The sequence below is a fragment of the Hipposideros armiger genome, unplaced genomic scaffold, assembly GCF_001890085.2.
Source record: "Hipposideros armiger isolate ML-2016 unplaced genomic scaffold, ASM189008v1 scaffold_134, whole genome shotgun sequence".
In the NCBI taxonomy this organism is placed as follows: domain Eukaryota; kingdom Metazoa; phylum Chordata; class Mammalia; order Chiroptera; family Hipposideridae; genus Hipposideros; species Hipposideros armiger.
Genome location: NW_017731484.1, coordinates 1577326 through 1603817, shown reverse-complemented (window position 1 = coordinate 1603817; position 26492 = coordinate 1577326). Strand labels below are relative to the sequence as shown.

Here is a 26492-nt window from a genome sequence, read left to right as displayed (position 1 = left end):
TGCTGCTCAGAGCTTGCACTCCCAAGCCAACTCTTAACCAACGAGCCACTCGGCTGGCCCCTCATTTTCAGTATTTTTATTTTGCCTTCTTGTCTCACTCCTTTGGAAGTCATTAAGACAGTGCTAAGCTTCCCACCTGGGGCCCTGCTGGAAAATGGAAACCCACAGAGGCTGTATGATAATCTGCCTAATCTCATCCCAAGTGCTACGGCTGGTATCAGGTGAGACCCCAAGGCCCAAGGCTCCTGAAGACCCACCAGTTGCCCCTTTCTTTCACCTGTACAGACCCAGTACTATGGCGAGATTGGCATTGGCACCCCACCCCAGACCTTCAAAGTCATCTTTGACACGGGATCAGCCAACCTCTGGGTGCCCTCCACCAAGTGCAGCCCTCTCTACACAGCCTGTGGTGAGCCTCAGGACCCGTGGTGCCTCTCCCCAAGTCCCCTGCCCAGCATGCTGGGGTAGTCCTGCCTCATGCCAGCCAAATCCCTCCTCTGCCCCTTTGCAATTGCCCCTGAGAGGAGAGAGGGAAATGTCCCCCATTTTCCTGATATGGCCGTCGAGGTAAAACAGCAAGCTGCAGGGGCCTCCAGCCCACCCAGAAGGCCATTTCTCACCCTTCCTGAGATTGAGAGAGGGCTGAATTCTCAGACCCTCCAGGTATTTGGGCTCTTCCATCCCTATCCTTAGTCAACAACCTCTATTGAGTGCTTACTGTGACGAGAATCTTCTCCCCACCTGTGTTAGAAATGACTTAAAAATGTTTCAAAACTTCTTGGTATTGAGACAAAATTCTCAGAGATATGGGCACGTAACAGGGACCCCAGAAACAGTTTTGTTTTTGTTTTTTTTTAGCTGAGCCATCCTGCTACCTATTGGCAGCTTAGCAGCTGCTCAGCTCAGGCTGGGCCTTGAACCGCTGTTGCTCAGAGCTCAAACTCTTGAGCGAGCTCTTAACCAATTGAGCCACTCGGCCGGCCCCCAGAAACAGTTTTTGACTGATGAAACATGTTTTTCCAAGCCTCTGACTGACCTCAGGGCCACCCCATCCATCCCTGCACCTAAGTCCTCCACCACACAGGCCACCCCCGCCCCCCATGCACCTGCCTCTCTTAAACAGCCTGAGCCTGTGTCCCTCTGGCAGAGATCCACAGCCTCTACGACTCGTCAGAGACCTCCAGTTACATGGAGAACGGGACGGAATTCACCATCCACTATGGATCCGGGAAGGTCAAAGGCTTCCTGAGCCAGGACATGGTGACTGTAAGTGGTACTGCCCCACGTGTCCCCAAACCTCTTGTCCCCAGACCTCTCCTGCCACTGTAGGGCCCACACCTGGGGAAGGTGCCACCTAGCCCACCTTGGGGCCTGACGACAGGCTCTGCCACCGGACAGTGCAAATCTGAGCTCCTGGCTCAACACTGGGTGATTTCCAGAAGTTTTTGCATCTAACTCACAGGCCTCCAGTCGAGTAACCTGCCTGAGGTCAGCCAGCTCTGACTAGGCTCTTCACCAGATCCTAGACGGAAATTGGTCCAAGTCAGGATCAGCGGTATTGTCGACATTGTGGTCAGGGTTAGCTTTAGGGTCAGGCATCGGTTTTAAGGTCATAATTAAACTTAGAGTTTAGGATTAGGGTCAGTGCCTGGTTTTCTTTTCCATTTGGCCTGTTCTCTTCCCCCGTCTAGGGTTTCTCCAGCCCTTGCTCTATCAGAGTTAGGGGAGAGCTACTCATGGAACCTGAGAGGAGATCAGTATGAGCCCTTACCCCTCTCTTTGTCTATGAAATCAGTTGGAAAAGGAGTACAAAGGGCAGGTCTGGCTGTGCTGAAGAAACGTGGAACCCATAATGGGGGTAGAGGACGGAGACCACGTCTTGCCAGAGTGGAAGCTGGGCCGCTGGGGAGGCATCGTTTCTATTACGGCTTGGCAGTACCACCTTCTCAGTCTCTTCCCTTTTCAGTCACCGGGCAACCCCAGTTCTCTTGGACCCCACAGCCTAGATGCTTATTAGGAGAGAGGATATGTGTGGGGTTTGATGAAATGGTCTTATCCCAAATTGCATACGCATCCCTGGGGCCCCCATTGTAGAAGCCCAGACTAGACCCTGGCCAGGGGTGGGCAGTGGGCTTGGTTTCCTCTGGTCCTTCCCCTCACAGGTGGGCGGAATCACGGTGACACAGACGTTCGGAGAGGTCACGGAGCTGCCCCTGATACCCTTCATGCTGGCCAAGTTTGATGGGGTTCTGGGCATGGGCTTCCCTGCGCAGGCCGTTGGTGGGGTCACCCCCGTCTTTGACCACATCCTCTCCCAGAGAGTGCTAAAGGAGGATGTCTTCTCTGTCTACTACAGCAGGTGAGCCTGGGAATCCAGGGGCCGCGTCAGGGGAGGGGAAAAAGGCAGGAGAGCTGAGAGAGTTTGGACCAGGATTTTGATGTGTTCATGATTAGGTGGTATTGAATCCATAGCCAGAGCTGCACTACCCAGTGTGGAAGCTACCACTTAAATTGTAATTAAATAAAATTAGGCATTCAATTCCTTAGTCACACTGCCTGCATTTCAAGTGTTCAGCAGCCACAATGGCTAGTAGCTACCATATTAGTAGTAGAGACACAGAACATTTCCATCATTGCAGAAAGTTCTGTTAGCACTATTCTAGAACAAGAGGAGAATGTGGGTGGAAGGCATTGCTGTGACCTGGAGACCTTCCCTGTGAGGGCTCAGGGCTCCTCTCACACAGAGACAGCTGATATTATTCCTTCATTAATTCCTTCATTTATGTGCTTATTTGTTGATTCAGCAAATATGGGGCACCATGTGCCAAGCACTGTGAGAGGTGTGCCAGGTACAACCATGAACATAATTTACAAGACAGAGTCCTGCCCTTACAGAGCGTACAGTCTGGCAGGGAGGACAAGAAATATGACAACGTGGTGAACAACAGAAGCGAGTACAGGGCTGAAACCATAGGGGCTTTTCAACTCTAGGCTGCGTTTATGTACAATTCAGCCAGCCTTGAGGAAACTGTTAGGTTTAGAAAGATGGTATGAGCTGGAAACAAGGATCATGAGGGTAAGAACATGAGGCCAGTGGCAGTGAGGATGGAGGGGAGGGTCAGACTCCAGGGAAATCTCAGAGGTAAAACGGAGGAGTGTCTGGTTTAGTGAGAGAAAGGGAGGCACTGAGAAAAGCCACCGATTGGCTCTGCGCAGCCAGGTCAGTCTTGGGAAGAGCTGGTTTAGAGGTGGAGTAAGGCCAGACAGCAATTAAGAGGTGAGTATGGGTGTCAGAAAGTGAAAGGCAGATGAAGGGAAGGGAATGTCGGGTGGGGGTGCAGCAGGCAGAGATGAAGAGAACAACAGAGAAAAGAAGGATGGGTATTTGTAAATGCTGGAGGATGCCTGAGAATGCTTGCAGGTGGAGGGAAGGCAATGGAAAGTGAGGAATTGAAAATGTGGAAAAAGAGATGATAATGGAGAACACAGGAGCCTGGAGGCCATGGAAGGGAGGCGGATCCAGTACTAGGACAAAGGCGGGCTTTGCTGATGGAGCGGAAATTCAGAGAAATCCTGAAGTGTTGGGCTTGGGGCAGAGGGAAATTGTGCTAGCACATGCACATGCATACTGGATTTGTAAAAATGCAATTAATCGCACTTGCACAAATCCCATGTGCATAGCTACACACCTGTGCACACGTGTGCATGTGCACATGCCTCCTGTTCGGAATGCTGGAAACCCCATCATACAAACACACACACACACACACACACACACACACACACACACACACACACTGGAAACCAGCCCTAAGGTAGGCCCTGAGCCGTGGAAGGTTCTATGCACCATAGAGGAGAGGAAGTCAATGGGGATCAGCTTCAGACTGGGTCCCAGGAGCCCTGGTTCCAGTCCCCCAGGCACCCCACTCACTGCCTAGGTGACTTTAGGCAAGTGACTTCATCTTTTGTTGACTCCACTGCCTGAGGGGTAAAGAGTGCAAAATACCCCCCTGGCTGGTGAGGCTCTCCTGAAACAAAGGCTTCCTTCCTGCTGTGTCTCTTTCTCTGCAGAAATTCCAAGTAAGGAGATGAAACCCCGCACATGGCCCTGACTCTCCAGAGCACCTGGCCCAGAATCACACCCACCACCCACCCACAACTCACCTCCCAGGCCCAGGCTCCGCTGGACGCTGATGTGCTCCGCCCCTCCTTCCTGCTGTCCTCATGCCTCCTGCCTATCCCCACCCAGCAGCTCCCTAGAGTCCCACGCACCTGCTTAACCCACAGCAACCCAAACACAAGTGAGGGTGGGGCCAATTTGCATCTTGTTTGCATTTTACTGGCTGTCCTGCTGCCAGTTCCTTCTCTGTGACCTCACTGGAAGTGCTTTACTGGGTGCAGCTGGACTATCCTGGAACCGCTGCTGGTTGGGCTGGGGGAAGGGCAAGAAAGGTGGAGAAGTGGCATATACTGCAGCTTCCCAGCCTTCCTCGGCCCCACCCTGCAATGGGGCCCAACTTCCCTTGTTTCTGGGGTCTCTGTGTCTCCAAGAGCCTCTGATCTTTCCTTTAGGAATTCCCACTTGCTGGGGGGAGAGATTGTGCTGGGAGGCAGCGACCCCCAGTATTACCAAGGCAATTTCCACTACGTGAGCATCAGCAAGACTGGCTCCTGGCAGATCAAGATGAAAGGGTCAGAAATCCTCAACCCTCTCCACTTTCCCAAAATGCTGCTGCTGCTGGGAGTGGGGTGGGGAAGGGGCAAGGTTACCATTCTTCCCTCTCTCCAATGCAGCCACTTCTTAAGGCACAGCCTACATTTGTTCTCTGCCTGCTGTCCAGGGATAGGGTACAGAGATGTGAGGGACAGAGGGGAGGGGGGCTTGCTGAGAGGAGGTGGAGGGTTACTAAGCACATGCTAAGGGAGGGAGCAGCACCGTTCTTCCTCTACCACCTGCTTTACCCACCCATCACTGCATCACTGGACCACCAGCATGGCCTCCCATCACCCACCCTTACTCAGAAAAGCTGTGCAGCCTGGTGGTGCCCCATCAGGCCCTGTCTGTCTGTCTGTCTGACTGTGGCCTCTCCTAGGGTGTCCGTGAGGTCGACCACCTTGCTCTGTGAGGAGGGCTGCATGGTGGTGGTGGATACCGGCGCCTCCTACATCTCAGGTCCCACCAGCTCCCTGAGGCTGCTCATGGAGACCCTGGGGGCCAAGGAGCTGAGCACAGATGAAGTAAGAAGCTGGAGGGGTGGTGCCAGGGTTGTGGGAGTGCCACCTGGTCCGGGCCCCCAAATCACCCCAGGCAGCATTAGGTCCCAAATGAAGCCAATTCAGACCTTCAGCTCCTCACCTCTCACACTCTCTTCACGTGTGGCTGGGTCCCCCTGGGTGTGTGTGTGGGTGGGTGGCGGGGGGGGGTGAGGGAACAGTTAGGTCACAAGCACAGGGCTGTCTCTGTTAGGAGACCTCCCACAACTGAAAGGGGCTCCCTTTATCCTCCCCCAGTATGTCGTGAACTGTAACCAGGTGCCCACACTTCCTGACATCTCCTTCCACCTCGGAGGCAAAGCCTACACACTCACCAGTGCGGACTACGTATTACAGGTGAGGCTCCCGTCTGCCCCTTGGAAACAGGCAGGAAGAGTGGGGCAGGGGCCCTCAAAAAGGAATAAGTCATTGTGACAGATTACATACTAGGCTAGCAGTTCTCAAACTTGGCTGTTAAGCGTCACCTGGGAGCTTTTAAGAATCCCAATCACAAACCGCATCCCCTACCTATTAAGCCAGAACTTCTGGGGGTGGCACTTGGGCATCCATGTTTTCAAAACTCCCCAGGTGATTCTAATGTGCAGCCAAGTTTAGGAATCGCTGTGCTAGGTTCCTTCTTTCCATTTTCTCATCAAATGCTTCCAGTAATGCTATGCTCCTGTATTCTTATCCCCCTTTTATACTCAATAGAGTTAGAGATGTTAAATAACTTGCCTAGGATCAGAAGCTCTGCTGACAGTAAGCTGTGCCTGCTGCATTGCGTGCTCAGTGTCTAGCACAGTGCCTGCATCTAGGATGCGTGCAATCCACGCTGGGCTGAAAGGGCCAGGATGCAACCACAGTGCAGTGTGAATGGGGGAGAGGAGGAGGGAAGTTGCTGAGGAGAACAGCTGGAGTCAGGCAAGGTGAGGGCAGAATGGTCACATGTTGGGCATAGGGGAAACCCTTGTGTTTCCTGCCAGGACCCCTACAGTAACGATGACCTGTGCACACTGGCCCTCCACGGTCTGGATGTCCCACCGCCCACTGGGCCTGTCTGGGTCCTAGGCGCCAGCTTCATTCGCAAGTTCTACACGGAGTTTGATCGGCGTAACAATCGCATCGGCTTTGCCTTGGCCCACTGAGGCCCTCTGCTGCCCAGACGGCCCACCCACAGCCCTAGCCCAGAGCTGGAGCCCTCTCTGGGAACGCCCCTGCCTGTGTCTATGTCCTCATGTGGGGGCACAGGGCATGAAGCTCCTCCTGGACACTTGCCCTTCCCCGGCACCAGCTCGTCCCTGCTTTGAGGACAAACAAAATAAAGACTTCATGTTCACCGCCCTGTTGCTCCTGGGTCCACTAGGGTTTGAAACAGAGGGCGGGGCAGCCACGTGATCATATGCACACAGGATGCCAACATGCAGCACAAAGTAACACACACTCACCCAATGTCTAAAGGGCTCCAGTGGAGTTGTTTACACATTCTTTGGTGGGAAGTTTGCAGAGAGCCAGCCCCTTGCCCCCACAACCCCTCAGGGACCAAGGCTAATGCTAAGACAGTAGGCTGCGGGTCAGAAAGATGCTCCCAGTTCATGGAAGCCAGCCCCAAGCTCAGGCTCTGCACTCTGAGCTAGCCAGGCCTGCCTCTCCTGCACTGCAGGCCCCCAGCCCCTGACCCCACCAAGCCACTTACACTGCAGCCCAAGGCATCATCACCTAAAAACATAGAACACTAACGATCTGACTGATACTCCCTTTTTACATGTGGGGAAACCGAGTATCAGAGAATGGAAAGCATTTGGCTGAGATTGCTCAGCAGAGTGTGGAAAATCAAGACTGGAAGCCAGCCCATCTGACTCAGGCCCTAGGGGCTTTCCACCTTCCCACACGCAGGTACATCTCCATAGGGAAAGCCCCCAACACCCTGGCATGGGGCCACATTCCCAAGCACACACTGCCCTCTCCATCTCACAGATTCAGGGCAGGCTGAAGTTTTCTCCCACTTCTACCCCTTGGGCTGTCTGCAGGGGATGTGCAGGTCGGGCGCTGAGAGGCAGCATCCACCTGAAGCCACTGCTACTGTCCCTCTTCATGGTAGCTGCACACACCTCTTTTTTTTTTTTTTTTAAAGCTGAGCCATCCTGCTACCTGTTGCACATCCCTCTTTTGACCAAAAAGGGTGAAGCACTGAGTGGCCTAACCAGGTCCCTGCAAACCTCACATCTCTAGAATGGCAGCCTCTTGGGATTGTGTGGGATCACAGGGCTCCTCTAGGGCAGCATTCCCGCATGGGCAGCATCCCTCTGCAGAGCCAAGAGCAGGATTCTCTGAGTTTGTTTGCCTGCCTGGTTTTATTTCCATACTGCAAAAAGGAAGAGTCTGAGTCACTGCCCTTTCCAGCTCCACATCCTGGGGCTCCATGACCTTAAGTAGCCAGCCCCCCATCATCTCCTACACTAGCCAATATGACAGCCACATATGGCTATTTATATTAAAATTAAATTGTCATACTAGCCATATTTAAAGTGTTGTATAGTCTGGGCCAGCCGAGTGGCTCAGTTGGTTAAGAGCTCACTCAAGAGTGCAAGCTCTGGGCCGGCCGAGTGGCGCAATGGTTAAGAACTGGCTTGGGACACCAGAGGGCCCCGGTTCGGATCCCACATTTGAGGGCCAGTGACACTGCCCTCTACAGCTAAGATGCTGAACAACATCTTGATCTGGGGCTGGGCTGCCGTGGGTCACCAGAGACAGCCTAGGCTGCAGTCCCCTGCTGCAGTGGGCTGCCATAAGCTACCATGTGTAGCCGGCAGCCAGAGTGAGCTACCATGTGTAGCCGGCAGCCAGAGTGAGCGGCCAGCAGCCACCGTGAGTGGCCGTCCAGAGGCCGGCGACTGATCTGCCTCACCCGGGAAAAGCGCAATGATGGTGCCAGCTTGGGCCAGTGAAGCAACATCCTCCACAACTAGACCGAAGAACAAAACAACAGCAACTTGTCTGTTCCCCTTCCCCCGACTCCCCAACGCTGTTCCCCTCCCCCAAGTCCCCAATAAAATATTAAAAAAAAAAAGAGTGCGAGCTCTGAGCAACAGGGTCGCCGGTTCAATCCCCAGCCCGAGCTGAGCTGCCAACAGGTGGCAGGATGGCTCAACTAATAAATAAATAAATAAATAAATTAAAGTGCTGTATAGTCACATGTGGCTATGGCCCAACATGATATAGAACACTTCCATCTTCCCAGAAGTTCCTCTGGACAGCAATAATGATGGGGACTTGTGGTTGAGAAGTTCCTGAATAGGCTAAAGGGACAATTGGGGAAATAGGAAAGAACCCCTTTTCTGTAGAGACTTTTCTGGGTGGGGAAATGAGAGTTCTCCCACTGGTGAGATCCCCATTGGCACACCTACCCCCAACATGCATCACCCAATGTTCCTTCTCCATAGTTTATGCGAGTCTGTGCGTACCGGGATGTTTGCCTGGGGGCTTTCCTGCAGGGAAAGAAAGACCTTTGACCTGCAGCAGGGGCCACAAAGCCTTGTCCAGGAGTCCAGGGACTAGAGGCAGGGAGCTGGACACAGGTGGGCCGCCCAAGCTGACCTCTTGGAAGCAGCAGGATCTTCCTACTGCAGGATGGAGTAGGGGCTCAGGAAGAACCCTCTCCGGGCCCTGTAAGAGGGAGAGAGGCTCCAGCCAAGGTGGGAGAGAGAAAGCCACATTGCTGTCTCAGAAGCGGGGTAGCTAGCGAACCCTGGGTGGGGTGGGGGTAGGGGCGCCCAGGCCCCGCCCCGGCCCCGCCCCCTTGTCACGGCCCTGGCCCCGCCTCCCAACCTCTCGTCACAGCCCCGGCCTCGCCCCCGCTCTTGCGTCACGCCCCCGGCCCCGCCCCCGCGCCGCGTCCTCCCCGGGGGCGTCACCCCGCCCCGCGCTTCAGGTAGCGACAGCCGCAGCAGCGGAGGGTGGCAGGCAGCGCTCTCCGCGGGCCGGGGCCGCTGAGGGCGGAAGGGGGCGTTCCCACGGCCCCCGCCCCGCGGCCCGCGCCCGTGATGTCACAATCGCGGCCGGCCCCGGCGTCCCCGGGTCGGCTTGGGGCGGTGGGCTGCGACGCTGCGAGCGAGGCGGACTGGGGCTCCCGAGTCATGGCCTGCCCCCGGCCCCTCCCCCACTACGCCGCCCCCCGCGCCGGGCCCCCCCGCCGGGGCTAACGTGCGCGCGGCGGCTCCGAGGGGGCGGCCGCTGGGAATGGCTGCACCCCCTTCGGCTCCCGTGCCGCGCTCGACCTTTTACCTGAGGAGGCCGACGCCCGGCCCGCAGTGCTCATGGGGCATGGAGGAGAGGGCGGCAGCCGGCGCCGGCTGCCGGGAGCCGCCGGGCCCCCTGCGGGTCGCCCCCGTCCCGTGCTTCGGCATCTCTCTGCACCAGGACGACATCCTGCCCGGTGCCTTGCGCCTCATCCAGGAGCTGCGGCCGCATTGGAAGCCCGAGCAAGTTCAGACCAAGGTAGCCGAGCGGGTGTGCGGGGACGTTTGTCCGCGCATCCTTCCGGGCCTCGGCCCCAGGGGGCGCGGCTGCTGCACAGGAGGATCGGGATGGGGGTTTGTGTGTGTGTGTTTCCTGATCCATCCACCTCCCGAACACACGCCTCCTCCCGGGCTCGCGGGCTTGCGCCCCGGGAGGTCCACCTGCCCACTGTCCGCGTGCTGCGCTTGCTTGCCCACCCCACTCCCTGTTTCGGTGCGCTGCTGCCCCTCGCAGCCCACCAGCGTGTACCCATCCGGATCTGAAACCGGCGGCAGGAAGTTTTCAGGAAATGCCCCACACTCACAAACATGTTGCTGCCCCTTCTTACCCCGCGGTGGGAGCAAAGCCTCCAGCCTCTGAGCGGCCCCTGCGGGTCCCAGAATTCCGGCCAGCCCCATCGCCCCGGCTGTGACTCTACACCAACACCACCCTCACCCTCCCCCACTCCCACACTGTCCCTCCCCACCAAACCCCCACCCCACCCCACCACACACACATGGCGCCTCCCCGCCCCCTGCTGGGCATATTCTCAGGGACACTGAGGCGCCTCAGGCTGACTCCAACTGACCTGCATCCTCTGAAAAGAGTCGTCACCTGCCCACCGTCCCATCCTCTCTGGGAGCCGCCTGTGGAGGATCTGCCCTGAGGGGGGGCACCTGCAGTTTGTGCTAGAGTGGCAGGGGCGCCATGCCGATGGGCCTTCTGGGAGGGGAAAGGTGAGGTTCAGGAGCAAGTATGGAGGCTGACGGACCCCTCTTAGGAGAGGGTGGGTGGGGAGCATTTTCAAAATGAAAGGCCCACTTTGGTGTAAAAGTGTCAAGACATCAAGCAGGCCTGAGATTTATACCACTACTGGCCCGACATGCTCTCTGCAACTGCCTTCCTCTCGGGGCCTCAGTTCCCTCACCTAGAATTAGTTCAGATGTCCTCTAAGGCTCCTCCAGCTGTGTCACACTGTGCTCTACAAACTCCATTCATTCCTCCTTGTCACCCCCTGGGGGAGCCTGGTCTCCCACCCCAGGGTCTAATGTCTTTTTTGGTATGGAACTCAGAGGCCCTAGGGAGCCCTGACCACAAAAGCCCTGGGGTGGATGCCACCCTCAGTACCCTGGATGGGGCAGGAGGCACGGCAAAGAGCCCTCTGCCTGCAGGCGGTGAGAGGCAGTTGGGTAGAGATGTATGCTTCCTGGGTGATGATCTTGGCCCTCCTCGGCCACATTTTGGTCCATGGAGGTTTCTTTCAGGGCCAGGATGGAGGAGGAAGGAGCGGGAGGGGGCTTCTACCCACCAAGCGGTGTGCAGACTCCTCCACCATCAAATCCTGTCTGCTGGGGACAGGCCAAGGAGACGTGAGGATGCCTAGGCCGAGCCCAAGCTGCCATTGTTTTCTTGAACTCTCTAGTGTACCCCTAGCATTGGGGATAGGGTAGAGCGTTAGAACAGTGCTGAGCTCTTTACTAAGTGAGAGGGTAAAGGACGGGGGATTCTGTGTGCTGGAGCTGAGCAGCCATGGGGCCAGAGCAGACGCCCTGCCCCACACATCGTTGCACTGCCCTCTCCCCAATGCCAGCGCTTCACTGACGGTATCACCAACAAGCTGGTGGCCTGCTACGTGGAGGAAGACATGCGTGACTGTGTGCTGGTTCGGGTGTACGGGGAGCGGACGGAGCTACTGGTGGACCGGGAGAACGAGGTCAGGAACTTCCAGCTGCTGCGAGCACACGGCTGCGCCCCCAAACTCTACTGCACCTTCCAGAATGGGCTTTGCTATGAGTACATGCAGGGCATGGCCCTGGGGCCTGAGCACATCCGTGAGCCCCGGCTCTTCAGGTGAGGAAGGTGTCCAGGGTGTACTATTCATCTCTATGATCCCTAAGGCCTTGGGCTTTGAAATCCTTCACCAGCTTCTATGGTGTAGAGTGGAGTCCATGAATAAGTCATAAGATCTATGAACTCCCTGAAATAGCATGACTGGGTTTGTGTTTATGTGCATTGCTCTGCAAAGAGGGGCTATAGCTTTGTATAGATTTTCAGTGTGGCCTGCTAGAAGGATGAGTCCTTGGGTGAGGCACGTGAGAATTTTAGTGAACATGGGACCAGAGGAACTGGCTCCCTAAATGCAGCAAGACTCACTTTCCTGGCCCATACGTTAGCCCACCCCAAGTCTGACCTGGAAACATCTCAGAGCCTTGGAAATGAAATTGGAGCCTAATCCCCAGAGTGGTCAGGGCTTCCTGCTCCCCCACCCCCACCCCCGAGCTCTGCTATGCTAGGAGAATGGCCCTATCCAGTGTGAGCAGGCTTTTATCAGCCCAGAGAGACACCATCCCTCCCCCAGAGTGAGCTCCTTCCAGATTCCCTGACAAGGTGGGAACCCAGGTTTGGGGAGCTGCCGAGGCTTCCAGAGGCTCAGAACCTATGGAAGCTGTTCCTGTTAAATGTCTGGATATATAGACCCCAGGAACTGTGGGGCCTGGAAGGGGAAGAACCAAAGAGCCCAGAGTGCTCTCTCTCCTCTGACTGTGCGGGGCAGGGAGGTCAGGCAGAATCCACCGTCCTTCCTCCAATGCTATCCATGTGCAGGGTACTCAGACTAGAACGAGGTCCCAGGCGGGCTGAGGTTTACTTCTGACACCGGGGACAGTGGCACAGGGGTCTGCCCAGGAACCTTGTGCTCTGTCGTGTCCCATGGACTGGGAAGGAGCCTTCCAAATCCCGAGGGGCAACAACAAAGCCCACCTGGGGAGCAGCTTCTTTGACCAAGAAGCTTCTTTGACCCTTCACTTGCTACCCAGTTAACCCCAAGTTAATGCCCCTGGCCCTATTTGCAGGGAACCCTTGGCAGGCCCTCTGGGGACTTAAGGGCATCTGAGAGCTTCACCCCACCCCGTGCTCATGAGCACTGCCTCTGGAACTAGTGAGGCCCCAGGATGTTAGTGTTGAGTGGTTGTTGTAGTTGTGTGTGTGTGTGTGTCTTGGGTGAGGGCATACAAACCCATGCGAGGGGCTTCTCAGGATCTAGCTGAGCAGCTCCACTTGCTCCCAGCCTGGAGAGGTGAGGTCAGAGCAGGGTGCGGGGCTGGGGGTCCTGTCCTGGCTTCCCCCACCAACTGCTCCCAGCTCATGTGCAAATAAGCTCAAATATTGGCAGGTCCTCACCACTCCCAGGCTCCACCCCCTCACCCCACCCCCCATGAATCTAATGCTGTCACTCATCCTCTCATAGAAACAGTTACCGTTGTCAGGAAGATTGAAGGTGGATTTAGGTTGGATAATAAGAACTTTACATTTGGAGGAAAGCCAGAAATTGGGCAAAATATAGGAAGTAGCCCTTCCTTGATACTTTCCCCAGGATAGACCATTATGTTACTTGGGTGAAGGTGGGTCTCTGAGGAAAAGGCAGAGGAAGGCCTCTGGGAGCCACCTCCGCATGTTGCCCTGAACCCTACCTTTCAACCTCTGCCCGTTGAGGCTTTGCAACATAAAAATGCTGAGTGTTGAGGTTACTTTCATTGCTATTCCAGACAACAGCCTTATTGATATTCAGGGAAACGCTCTGTTCATGTTCTGTTAGGAATCTTCCTTTGGAAAAGGAAGGCCTGGTTCTTAGGTCTGTTTCCCCAGCCTTGCCCAAACCCCAGCGGGCTCTCTCCTACCCCAGGCCTCTGGCCTCTGAAAGTACAGCTGAACTCTCATCCACTTGGTTGCTGCCACTCCCTCTGCCCCCTCCACCCTTTAGGAGGTGGGAGCCTTGGAGGCTTCCATAGGAGCCCCTAGATTGCCCTGTTATCTTGTTGGGCAGTGGCCTCCCTTCCCAGGACCTAGCAACCGGAAGGGGTGTCCCTGGAACTGCTGGGCAACAAGGTTTCAAACAGCCAATGCCTTTGTTGTCTTTCCCAGCGATTATTATTCGAGCAACAGGCAGAGGTAAGGAAGCTTCAATGTTGGAGACTTGGCAGTGGGTGGGGGATGGGGCTCCAGAAGGGAGAGCTGGCAGAGGCCTGGGGGAGCCCAGTTGGGACACAGGGCCTCAGAGGCTGGGGTCCTTATCAAGGCCCTCCCTTTCTGACTGGTCAGTCCTCCATCCACCCCCGCCCTCTCCCAGCAACCTTCCCCAGCGCTGCTTTTTTCTCTCCCCATTGCCCCCTCCTTCTCTCCTGGGACCTTGGATAATGTCCACAGGAGAACTTGAAAATAGAACGCTGGTTTGTTTTGCGTCCTTGGCATCCAGCCGCCAGCATCAACTCCCTGCTGCAGAGGAAGGGGCTGCCCTGGGCCCGCCTGCTTCCCTCCCCACCTTGGCCAGGCTGATAAGAGACAGGCATTTCTTCTGTGCCTGGCATCACCACCCCCTGATCCCTTGGTGCCCTGTGTTCACCTCCCCCTGAGGGCATGGGTCAGAGTCCAAGGGGGGTGGAGTGGCACCGCCCCCACCCCCAAGTGACCCTCTCTGTCCTCAGGTTGCTGTGGGTACACGACCTGGGTCACTGACCTGTCGTCAACAGCCCACTGCTTTGCTCTTCTGCTGACTGAAGCAGCCCCAGCTCTGGTTCTGGAAAGGGAGCTGTTGGGCTAAAGGCCTTATCTCATTTTCATGCCTTCTGCTGAGATGAAGAGCTCTTAAAAGATTTGTAATAGTCCCACACTCAGCCCTCTGGCTAGCTCCCTCTTTCTGGGCCCACCCCACACTTGATACACCCCACGCTTGATACTGTACCCTTTCTCTTTTCTGCTGTAGGCTAATCGCCTTAGAAATGGCAAAGATTCACACCATCCACGCGAACGGCAGCCTGCCCAAGCCTACTCTCTGGCACAAGATGCACAGTTATTTCACCCTTGTGAAGAACGAAATCAACCCCAGGTACAAAGATCTGAGAGGAGTCAAGACTGCCACTGTCTCTACCACCTTAGTGTAATCCCCTTCCCACTCTTTTGCTTCCCATCCCACTCCACAGGAGGCTTGGGGGTTTCAGTCCTAATTGCTGAGCCTCTGTCTCCAAGCAGAGTTGGGCCAGTTGAGTAAATCTGAGGACTTAGATCCACAGCTTTAGACCCATGTCCACTTCTCCTTGAGTCTTCTGGTTGTGGCAGGGCCTAGGGTTCAGGACAGTATCTCCCCATTGTGCTTAAAGGATCCTGAGGCTCAGAGACTAAGCTTTGCCCAGTCAGGGTCTAGTCATAGGCAGGCTTCTGCTCCCAGCCCCCGGTCCTTTTTACCTGAGCTGCCTTCTTTTTTTTTTTTTAAGCTGAGCCATCCTGCCACCTGTTGGCAGCTCAGCGGCTACTCAGCTCGGGCCGGGAATCGAACCACTGTTGCTCAGAGCTCGCACTCTTGAGCGAGCTCTTAACTGACTGAGCCACCCGGCCAGCCCTGAGCTGCCTTCTAAGCAATGAGATGTGAGAGCCCAGCCCTCTGAAAATGGTGCGACGTTGAGTTAGAGTTAGTCCGAAGGAGCTGGCTCATCCGCTGACAAGTCCTTAGGACATCAAGACTCCTGCTACTTGCCTGGACACTTCTCGCCCCCATATGCCGCTAGAGACCCTGTTCCCCACCGTGTTGTTCCCTCTGTCCTTTTCATCCATCCTGACATCACCTTTCCCCAGATAAGACAGGGTTCCTGGAACCTTCCCTTACACACTCTGGCCAGCCACCTGAGAGTCCTTCTACCCTTCAGATACCTGACTCTCAGGCACACCCTTGAGTACTGAGAAAACAAGGAGGCAAGGTGGAAAGAGTGGTGTCACCCTGCCCTCTCCAAAAAAAAGTCTTGAACATCACCCTTGTTTCCAGATGGGAGTGGGGTACACAGGTTTGGCGGCCCGGTATCTCTTTCTCCTTGAAGAGATCAAGACAATAATGAACTCTGTCCCGATTGTGTAGCTCTGTCATACTCTCGCACACACGATGATTTTATCTGGATTGTCCCGCTTGAGGATTGCCAAGCACTGCTTTGGGACTATTTGTCCAGCATGGCCCATGTTTAGACTTTCTGTGTCAAGTGTTATCTTTGGGACAAGGACTGCCTTGCCCCTTAGGACTATAACAGCACATGGAGAGCAGGATCCTCTGGTGTCTGAGCCAAGAGGAACCTATTATCTCCCAGCCCACCACTTTCATTTGACAGGTGGAGAAACTGAGGCCAAGGGTGGGGATGGGACTTGTACAAGGTCATTGCTATCAGTGGCAGCTCAGAGACTAGAGTCCAGGCTCGATGCTTAAGCATAACTTTTGCTACTGAGCTTCCTTTGACTCTGCTGTCACTGTGTAACCTTTCGGGGGGTGGGGGAGCCAGGGAGGGGCGGGAATGACCTTGTTGGAAGGGGAGTGGTCGCTGGAGAAGAGCTGGCAAACTCCATTTGCTCTTGTCACACCTTTGACCTTGGGCAAATCAGATTGCTTAACTTTTTTGAGCCTCTTTAGTGGATGATGCCTGCCCTGAATGACCTACCCTGACCCAGAGCAATCACTCAGATGAGATGAAGTACTTGAACTCCATAAGAACCCTGCCTAATAACTTGCCTAATAGCCCTGATTTAGTCCATCCTTCATCTTACAAACATTGATTGATTAGGATTTAAAAGAATAAAAAACACCAAGGTGACAGCAGCCCTGCCTACAAGCTGCTTAGGAACCCTGTCGGTAAATAGGACCTGCCCACGCAGAGCTGTAGAAGAAGGCAGGGTGTGTAGTGCATGCAGGGTAGGAGAACCAGAGAAAGTCTTCTTGACAGAGATGCGAAGGGAGGACCCTCCAGCTGGAGGAGACGGCATGAGGACGGCTTGCACAGGGATGACGAGTAGATGAGTTGGCTGGAGCAGATCTTTTAGGAGGGGTTGGGAGAGATCATTTGAGATGGGGCTGCAGAGGTCATGTGAGTTGGAGCTAGATTGTGAGGGGCTTTCAATGCCAGGTTAAGGAACAAAGATTCAGTTTAGCAGCAGTGGGAGATTATTCACTCATTGTGAAGGTGTTTGAGCTGGGGACTTAGGTGGAGGAAAAAAGCTTTCCAGCTTTGTGAAGGACAGACTTGGGTGGGAGTTAGGGAAAGAGGGGATTTGAGGTAGGGAGACCAGCTGGAGGAGTACTGAAGTTGAATGGGCAGCATGTAGCACTGGGGTTCCCAAAACTTGATCATGAAATTCCCTGGGTGCTTGCTAAGTGCAGGTTCCCATTCTGACCCTAGAGAGTGACGGGAGGTCTCACGTTGGATTCTAGGAGTCTGCATTTCACAGGCTCCGTGGTGATTCTGAGGCAGGGGATCAAGGAACCACATTTGGAGAAACTGCCCTGGGCAGCTTCATGGGGATGGGGTGGAGTCAGAGACCTTGTGGAAATAGATGTAGCCTTGGTGTTTGGGTGGGCATGGAAATGTCCAGAGTGGCCAGGAGGACATGGGGTTGGTAATGGCCTCGGGGGGCATCAAGAAGAGACTCAGGTGGGCCGAGTGTGTGAGGATATTGGTGATGTAGCTCGAACACTTAGAAAGCCCACCGTTCCCCCGCCCAGATCCTGAGGGCAGAGTGGACACTTGCCAGGCATCAGTCCCTTCATCAGGAGCAACCCCAGGCCCTTTCACCCCCTTCCTGCGGCCTCTGAGGAACAGAGGAGCAGCCCTGCCTGGGGTATGAAAGTTTCTGAGATGCGGTAGTGGTGACTGTTGTGCCAGCCCCACAGCCTTGAGAATGTGGTGGTGTCAGGGCTGAAGGAAGCCACATTGGCACTGTTTCAGGTGCTCGGGGGAGGGAAGTAGAAAGCTGGGATTGTTCCCACAGTAACCATCTGTGTGGCCTTGGGGTGAGTAGTGTGAGGGTCAGACCGATGTCAGGGCCCGGGCAGCAGACATCTTGAATGTCAAAACCATGATTTTCAGGCTGAGAAAAGCTCCTAATTCTTATCTTTGGGTGGTCTAAGTCCAAGAAAAAAAAAATCTTAAAAGGAAAGGCAGCTTTTTAAGGAGAGCCAAGAGGGAAACAAATTCTATGCAGCCCCGTCGATACAGATAAACTCCAGTGAGGATGGGATGGGGGCAAGGGGTGGGAGGCCTCCCTGGATCGGACCCTAATAGATGCTCAGACTCAGAGTGGCCTGTGCACTGGGGCCCTTGCGGTTAGGAGGCCCGGCTTGATTTTGGATCCTTGGACCAGCTGAGGACTGCTTTCCTTAGTGAGGAAATAGAGGGTCCAGCTGTACAAGAGACATTTGGAGGCTGGGAGGAGGACTGCCCTTCCTTGGGCCTCAGTTTCCCCAGGAGGTTGGGCTAGAGACCTAAGATCCTCTTTAGCCTTGGCCTTCTCCAGCCTGGGAGGGAGCCTGCCGCACATCCTTTTCTGGGGACACATGGAGATGCCTTAGTTGCTCAGTACTCTTCCATGTGTTCTGTCTGGCTTTGGGCTGGGTGAGGGGGTGGTGGGACTGAACCCTGGGAGCATCAGAAGGCCCTATCTCCTCCTCATTCCCCTGCCTGTAATCTTGCTGCCCTGGACAAGAGAGCAAACAGGACACACATGAGTGGTGATAAAACCCTAGCGCCCTCCCCTCCTCCCATTGGTGGTTCCAGGTTTTTAAGGGCTCTGCTGACTACTTGGCTTTTCAGTGCACACAGACGGACCTGTGTGCTTCCTGGGGACCAAAGTTCAGAGCTTCTGAGCACAGTGTACCCTTGTCAGCTTCTCCATGGTCTCTGATGGACCCATTCATTCATTCCTCAACATGTATTTCTTTCAGCAGCAATGCCTGTGTGTGCTGTGGATGGGGTGGGGGCAGAATGACCTCCATGCATCTTTGTTCCTGCCCTCAAGTTGCCCATGCCCAGTCTGGCAGGGGTCTGGTACAAGGAAACACACAGTCCTAGTTCAAAGAGGAAAGAGCGCGATATGAAGGAGCTACACAGTAAATGCTTTTCCATTGAGAAGGGCTTCCTTTTGGCCCGATAGGAGTGAGCCCAAGCAAGCAACTAGCTTCCTTTCTTATGTGGGCCTGAGTGGTCTATCTGTGTGATAAGTTAGACTGTACGATCTCTGTGTGACACCAGCTGCTGCAGCGTGAGGGAGACACACCAGGGCATACCTCTCTGCCTCCTCAAGACAGCACCCACACTCCAGCCCCACCCTGGCGCACTGTGATCCCTCCACTTGAGGAACTTTGAGGGGAGAGTTGTTTTAGAGAGCTACCCCTCCCCCTAGGAATTTTCCTACATTCTAGGGGGCAGGTCTGTTTGCATCTCTGCCCTGCTGCCCTTGTTCTCTTAGTCTGGGATGAGTGGGTGTGGACACCCATCTTCACCTCCCCTGTCCTCTCTCATGCCTCCTTCCTTACCTCCCTGTCCCTTTTATGAAGTAGCAGGGACGCCGTTCAGTCAGGGATTTGGGTGCTTTATAAAATGCTTTTAAGCCAATGTTTTAATCAGCTTCTTAGAGTAACCACAGGACACCAGGACAGGAAGCCTTAGTGCCTTCTTACAGATGACAAAAGGGAGGGTCTGAAAGGTCGGCCATTTGTCCAAGGTTCTCCCTCTGCAGTAAGAGGTAGTGAGGGGGCCAGAGCTCAGGGTTTTGAGACCAAGCACCTGCCTATCTGCTGTCAGCCCTCCCTCCACCGGCTACCTTTCTTGGCACTGTCCAGCCTCTCTGCAGATGTCCCTGAGATAGAGGTGTTGGAACGGGAGCTGGCCTGGCTGAAGGAGCATCTGTCCCAGCTGGACTCCCCTGTGGTGTTTTGTCACAATGACCTGCTCTGCAAGAATATCATCTATGACAGCACCAAAGGTATGACTTCTTTGGCACTGGCTGGCCGGCAGAGTTCTATTCCTCAGGCTGGTACTTGGACGAGCAAAAGGGGCCCTTTTGGCTTAGGTCTTAAGTGAATTTGTAGAAGAGAAATGGAAAAGGAAGCACATTCCCACTTAGGAAAATCTGTGCCAAGAAAGAACTCAAAGTCATGGTTTGTGGGAGTCTTCAACATTAGGGCACCTGAGCTATTCCTCCTGACTACATTTTGGGTTTCTGAGGACATCTTGGCTGCCCCACACCTTCCTAAAAGGAGAACCATCCATGGTCCTGATGGGAGTTTATTATGGTCCTTAACCATGCTGAGGACAGATGTCTTTATATGGGGAGAGTCTGAGGAGGCAGCTATGTGAGAGGGATAGCTGGAACCCGGGGAAGGGCAGATGGAAAAATGGACAGACAGAAGGAAGCAGCTTAGAAGATTGCCGCTGAGGAGGTTGGGTAAGACCAGTTTGCTGCAGAGGCCAGTGAGAGGCAGTGGGTGCATTCTGGAGGTCTTTGGAAGCTTGACCAAGCCCTAAGACCAGATCTCCTGGGGCCAACCCTCATTGCCTCTCTTCTGCCTTATAGGTCATGTACGGTTCATTGACTATGAATATGCCGGCTACAACTACCAAGCTTTTGACATTGGCAACCACTTCAATGAGTTTGCAGGTGAGAAGGGCATTGCTATTTTGGTCTGTGTCCAAGATACCCGCCTTATGATGGATGGTCAGGTCCAGGGGAAAGATGAAAGGGGGTTCTTTACTTGGGGGAAAAAAGGGGGAGGCTAGACAGCCCCCGTCCCATCCTCCGAAATATCCCAGCTCGAGGGGGAAAGATACAACTGGGCTTGAGAGAGCGCCAAGTCTCCACCTACGTAGAGCACACCTCTGCCAGCCCATACGGCAGTTTGGTACAATTAGGAAAACGTGCCCACTGTAAGATCCCTGAGAATACCTCAGCTTAGCGTGTGAGTTAGAAGAGCCCTTCCTCTGGGTGTATGCAGCCCATGCCAGCTGGACCAGCACAGGACACCCTCAACTTCCACTTGTTCCCTTGTCCAAACTCCTTTATACAGCCTGCACAATGGTAAATAAGGGTCCAGCATACAGATAAGGAGAAGAATAAGTTGCAAATAGCTATTTGCCTGGTGGCCTGATGAGTATAATCTACGTGGAAGTAGGTAAAATTGTATACTCTGCAACTTGACTCCTAAAAATCCTGGCTTTGTTGCTTACTAGCTGTCTGACCCTTGAGTTTCTCTGTGCTTCTGTAAAGTGGAGATAATAATAGTACCTACTTCATAGTATTGATATGAGACACACATACACAAGGATGGCACATACTAAGCATATGTTGTTGTTTGCTGCTGATGTTAGGAAGGGAAGCTTTCCTGTAGCTCAGGAGACTGGAGCAGGACTGGAAGAGGTTTCCTAGGAGTAAGTAATAGCACTATAAAGGCACAGTATGTAGAATAGAATCATTTGTGTAAAGGAATCAGGGCAGGTTTTTCTGGCTTAAGGGCTTAATTGCTAAAAACAATCGGATGGGACTGCAGAACCTAGACCCTAGACACAGGTTGGAAGGACATTCCCAGGATGGCTGTGTGAGGTGCTCAGCGTGATGTGGCCAGCCCCTGAGACTTAGGATAAGTAAGGCAGCTGTAGAGCCACTACCTGGCCCAGCCTCAGCCACTCCCCAGCCCAGTCATGTCTCGTCTGGAGCCCCAGGTGATAGGTCTGTCAAGTGCTGATTGTACCTGAGGGTATGACTCCCCAGGGTGGCCACTAGCTGCATTGAGGAACCGAGGGATTATGGGCCCCAGCTGAGCTGTGGGGAGTGGCACAGAGCTAAGGCTGGCACCAGCAGGGAACTGGGCCTGTGTGTGCTCAGCTGCCAGACCCACTGGCCTTTCTACAAGGGATAATTCTTAAGCATTTTAAGTCTTTCTCACACTCAGCGCCTCCTATGTGACATAGTTTTATATAGGGCACAGGAGAGACAGTGGTGCTGTCTTAGGGGGTCCCCATCACTCCCAGGACTGTCCCTTGCCCCTCAACCACTCTGCCCCCTGCCCCACTGAAAGCAGTGTCCCCTGCTGGGGTGGGGCTCGACCCTGTACACACTAGATAAGTTAGGTGGTCTGACAAGCTGAATTCTTAGGCACAGCCCACGGGGCAGAGCAGATGGAAGTTTTCAGGGGAGCATGGAACACCTGAGCTGGAGGAAGTCCCCAGGTGGGCCATCTCCCAGCAACTTCTATGCGGCTGCCTCCCCATCAGGTGTAAATGAAGTCGATTACTGCCAATACCCTGCAAGGGAGACCCAGCTGCAGTGGCTGCGCTACTACCTGCAGGCACAAAAGGGGATGGCTGTGACCTCCAGGGAGGTGGAGAGGCTCTACGTGCAAGTCAACAAGTTTGCCCTGGTGAGTGCTTGTGACTGGGAAGGAGGACCCGGGAGGAGGACTCGGGGCCCACCTCCACTACCCCTTCACAGCCCGGTGGAGGGCGAAGCCCAGCCCAGGGTCAGATGTGAGGTCCTGGGGACACCCCCCCACCATGTGTTACTGTATCCCCCCTGGAGGGCATCCCCATAAGACACCCTGCTCCCCCGACCCCGTCAAGTCTATGTTCTCTCCTTCCTAGAGAACTACTACTTCTGGGAAAGATCCCAGCTTCCTATTCCTAGTTCTCTCATTTGGACAGGTACTTTCTGGTGTCTAACCATAACCTTTCATGCTGCAGTTAAACTCATCCCCTCACTGTTTTGTTGGCCTTTGGAGGAGATAGAGAGTGTCAGCTCTAATCCTCCTTGTTAGCTGCCTCTGCTGACTCAGAACTCTTCGCAAGCCTTTCCCAGCAGGCTCTTCCTGCTCCAGTTACTGTGCTGTCAGTTCTTGATGTTGCGTGTCACTTATCCAAGGTACATGGTTCATGCCAGGTCGCCACTGGTGTGTGCCCAGGGGATTGCTAACTAGGCTTATTCATGTCACCCATGCATAAGCAAGAAAACAGTCAGCTGCCCTGAATTTCACAATCCATCATAGAGCTCAAGTAAAATCTTGCTTACCTGGGATTTTAAGTCGCCTGTTCTCTTCTCATTCGCACAAGCCTGATTCTCCTTCAGGTTTTCCCTCTTTTTTTTTTTTTCTTTTTTTTTAAAATTAGTTTCAGGTGTACAACATTGCAATAGTTTTTACCCCTCAAAGTGACAACACCCCTCTCCCAATCCGCCTCCCCACTGCCCCCCTCATATTATACATATCTATCACAATTCCACTGACTCCACTCCCACACTATACTCCACGTCCCGTGACCATATATATATATATATATATATATATATATATATATATATATATATATATATTCAATTATAGTTGACACAATATTGTACAACATCACTTCAGGTGTACAGGCTCTCCCTCTTAACTCCCACCCTGCCTGCCTCTTGCTGATTTTATAGTGATCATTCGTACTTGCTAATTGATCTGTGCCTCCCTTTAAGTCCTGAAAAGGGAAGAAAGTGGAGGGAGGTACCGCATCACCGACCGCAGAGCAAGCGGGGCTTGGCGTGGGGGAGCCGGCCTGGGAAAGGACCGTTATCACTGCCGTCGGTGCAGGGCCAGCGGGAGGCAGCACTGCTCTCTGGCCTCTTGAGCCTGGATGACCTGGGCGCCTCTGGCTCCGGGGAGAGCAGTTGTGTGCTGAGTGCCCACACTCGGGCTTCTTACTCCCCCGTCTTCACTCCTTTGCCAACCTGACCCTGCCTCCTGATAGAAGAGAGGGCAAGGTCAGTTTAGGGGTCATCCAGCAGACCAGACCCCTGCTGGTCAGGGCACTGCTGAGGTACCAGCCCCTCCACTGGGCCTGAGCTTTGGCTTCGGGGTTCATCTCGTCGTGGATACGTTGGCCTTGAAGACTTGAGGAGATACCCTGTTGTGGGAGAAGCCACGGGCTGAGCACTGCTGGAGCTGGGAGGAAACTGAAAGCCCTAGAAGCACCATCCAGCTGACACCCTTCCAGGGCGGGTAGAACCGACTCTACTTGCCTTTTTCTGGAGGGAGTGCAGTTCCCAAATGCTTGTCTCTGCCAGCGTCCTACTTCTGTGTTTTCCAGAGTGACTGTGTCCCTCTAGCTCCATGGGGTCCGTGACAGCCTTGGGAGTTCGCCATGCTAACCTTCTCTGCTCTGTTTCTAGGCGTCTCATTTTTTCTGGGCACTCTGGGCCCTCATTCAGAACCAGTTCTCCACCATCGACTTTGATTTCCTCAGGTGAGCACAGGGGACAAGTTGGGGGCAGCGTGGGTGGGGAGGAGAAAAGGAAGAGCCTTGAGCCGAGGGTGTAGGGGCAAAGGACAGCCCAAATAGAGTATCCAGAGTCCAGTCCCCTGCTAACTCATCCCGATACTAGCCAGCCTGTGGCCAGCGGGGTCACTACTCCAGGGGGAGGCCCTGGGGGCCCAGAGCAGCCCTCTGAGGGCGCCTGAAGTTCTCATGCCCTCCCCGCCTGCCTGCCTGGTGGGACATTATACTTTCCCTGCATCCTGCTACTCCAGTGCCCTTATCCACAGGGACTGGTTGTGAATAGAATTGTTGCAAATCCATCTGGAAGATCGTGAGAACAGCCCTCATTTTAGAGCAGAGGAGACAGCTTTCCAGAGAGTGGAAGTGACTCAGTGAAGTCAGCCTGTGGGTGTCAGACCCAACTCCTACAGTGGCCCCTAGTGATGCGCTATGGGCTGTACCCACACTGTACTTGAAGATTGACTCCTCAGGGCGGTCCCCTCATATGCGGTACATATGTCCCTGAGGGCCAGGAATCATTTTGTCTTCCATTCTGGTCCAGTCTCCTTGCCCATTTCCCCACCCACCGTCAGCCAAAGAGGAATCACTACCCTGGCTTCAAAGTGTTCACAACCATTAGAGAAATGCAGGTCAAAAGCACAGTGAGATACTACTCATATCCACTAGGATGACTGCTGTCAAACAGAAAAGAACAAGCACTGGCAAGGATGTAGAGAAACTGGAACCCTTGTGCAGTGCCCTTGGGAATGTAGAATGGTGCAGCTGCTATGGGAAACAATCCTGTGCTTCCTCAAACCATTAAAAATAGAGTTGCCACATGTTCCAGTAATTCCACTTGTGGGTATATAGCCAAAAGAATTGAAAGCAGGGGCTCAAAGAGATATGTGCACACCCATGTTCACAGCAGTATCATTCACAATAGCCAAGAGGTGGAAGCAACCCAAGTGTCCATCATTGGATGAATGGGTAAACAGAATGTGGTAAAATACAATGGAATATTATTCCGTTTTAAAAAGGAAGTTATATCACCTGCTACCATATGGATGAACCTTGAGGGCATTGTGCTAAGCGAAATAGGCAAGTGCAAAAAGATAAATACTGTATGATTCCACTTATATGAAGTAACTAAATTAGTCAAATTCGTAGAAACAAAGTAGAATGGTGGTTTCCAGGGGCTGGAGGAGGGGGAAATTGAGTTGCAGTTTAAGGGGTATAGAGTTTCCGCTTTGCAAAATGAAAAAGTCTTGGCGATCTGTTGCCCAACGGTATGAATGTACTTAACATTACTGAACCGTAAAAAGTTAAAAAATGACCTTGTTCAAGGCAGGGTTGCTCCCATCTGATCTAAGAAGAAAAAATTATAGTTGAAGTTAAACAAAAATCAGCCTGGGCTGGGGTTGATCTGCCTCGACCTAGACAGGCTGAGCTGATGAGAAACTCTGCTCATAGTGTGAGTCCCCCAGCAGGGCCCAACTAGCTTCCCTTTTGACCCCCAGCTCCCTTCCCTGTCTTCTGGCAGGTACGCGGTGATCCGATTCAACCAGTACTTCAAGGTGAAGCCTCAAGTGTTGGCCTTGGAGATGCCAAAGTGACCATCGTCCCCACCCCTCCCCTCCCCATCTGCCTGGCAGGCTGTTTCTCCAGGACTCAGCTCTGCTCTGGGGTCCATACCCTTGGACAGGGTGGGAGAGGGGACAGGTATGTGTCCAGAGAAGACTCCACCCCTGCCACCAGCCCCCATCCGGTGCCGCTGTGACCACATTCTCTTGTTTGGAGGGGCTGATGGACCCAGCTCTGGGGGTCCCCTTTACCTGACTTGGGGGAAGTGCCTGCAGCCAGCCAAGGCCCAGACCACAACCACCCCTGGGAAGCCTGGTGCTCCCAGCCCCAGGCCAGGCTGCCTTAGATGTGTCTTTGACCTTCCTGGTTTGGGGAGGGGGGAAGGTTGGGAGGGCTCCTTTCTACCTCCAGTGCCCTGAGCCTCCAGCCCATCTCCCCACAAGGCCCCACGTGGGAGGTGCTGAGCCCAAACCAGCATCATGCCAACTCTGACAGATGGATGTACATACCTTGGGGGGCGGGAGGGGGGTGTCTAGAATCGAGTTTGACAGCTCCCCAGCAGCTGCCTCGTCTGAGATCCCTCCCTTTCTCCAAGCCGGATCCAATCAAATCACCCCTTCCCAAAACTCAGTGAGGACTCCTGCTCCCCTCCTGTCATTCCCGCTGCAGCCTGCTGGGAGGGAAGGTGAGGGCGTGGTGATGGCTGGACATCCAGAGCCCGGCTCTCATTTCATGCTGTGACTTGACAGAGGAGACAGCGCACCCCCCACCCCCGCCTTGTTCCTTCCCCTGCCCTCCAGGCCCTCATTTCCAAGGATCTGTCCATGACCACCTTCTGTCCTCAAGTTGACCCAGGGGCTCCCCACTTGGGAAAGACTAGTCAAGGGGCAGGGACCAGGGACCTGCAGGGCCCGCCTGGCATGTGAGAGCCTGGGTTGGAAGTGCTGACTGAGCCCATTGCGCCTGACTCAAGGGCCACCACCTCCCTTTTGCCCTCAGCCCCTGGGGCCTTCAGCTTGGGCCCACAAGGTGATTCATTTGTAAATTGTCTTGATTTTCTGCATTAAAATGGCCATTTCTGGACCA

The 26492-nt window shown here is 54.1% G+C and overlaps 2 protein-coding genes across 4 annotated transcripts in view; both read left to right on the top strand.

Moving 5' to 3' along the window:
* REN (renin) overlaps positions 1-6577 on the top strand; it is a 7619-nt gene extending 1042 nt beyond the window's left edge. Inside the window, exons 2-9 of one of the 3 annotated variants that reach the window (XM_019649624.1) lie at positions 286-409; positions 1148-1266; positions 2163-2359; positions 4072-4080; positions 4573-4692; positions 5094-5238; positions 5512-5610; positions 6237-6577. In XM_019649624.1, coding sequence (XP_019505169.1) covers positions 286-409; positions 1148-1266; positions 2163-2359; positions 4072-4080; positions 4573-4692; positions 5094-5238; positions 5512-5610; positions 6237-6398 — 975 coding nt within the window. In that variant the 3' untranslated portion in view covers positions 6399-6577. Of the gene's footprint in view, positions 1-285; positions 410-1147; positions 1267-2162; positions 2360-4071; positions 4081-4572; positions 4693-5093; positions 5239-5511; positions 5611-6211 lie in introns of all 3 variants that reach the window. The other 2 variants (XM_019649626.1, XM_019649625.1) reach the window with 2 other exon arrangements.
* Positions 6578-9153: 2576 nt separating this feature from the next.
* On the top strand, positions 9154-26492 carry ETNK2 (ethanolamine kinase 2). The gene is made up of 8 exons (XM_019649687.1): positions 9154-9747; positions 11339-11598; positions 14507-14629; positions 19391-19533; positions 20125-20208; positions 21819-21964; positions 23740-23813; positions 25366-26492. The coding sequence occupies exons 1-8, from the start codon at positions 9490-9492 to the stop codon at positions 25436-25438; spliced, it is 1161 nt and encodes a 386-aa protein (XP_019505232.1). The 5' UTR covers positions 9154-9489; the 3' UTR covers positions 25439-26492.

What these genes read in the sequence shown, in the direction of transcription:
- ETNK2 (XM_019649687.1), top strand. Translation starts at nt 9,490, where the DNA reads ATGGCTGCACCCCCTTCGGCTCCCGTGCCGCGCTCGACCTTTTACCTG. An exon ending in CCACTTCAATGAGTTTGCAG is followed by an intron (nt 20,209 to 21,818) that starts GTGAGAAGGGCA and finishes CCTCCCCATCAG; the next exon opens with GTGTAAATGAAGTCGATTAC. An exon ending in ATCGACTTTGATTTCCTCAG is followed by an intron (nt 23,814 to 25,365) that starts GTGAGCACAGGG and finishes GTCTTCTGGCAG; the next exon opens with GTACGCGGTGATCCGATTCA.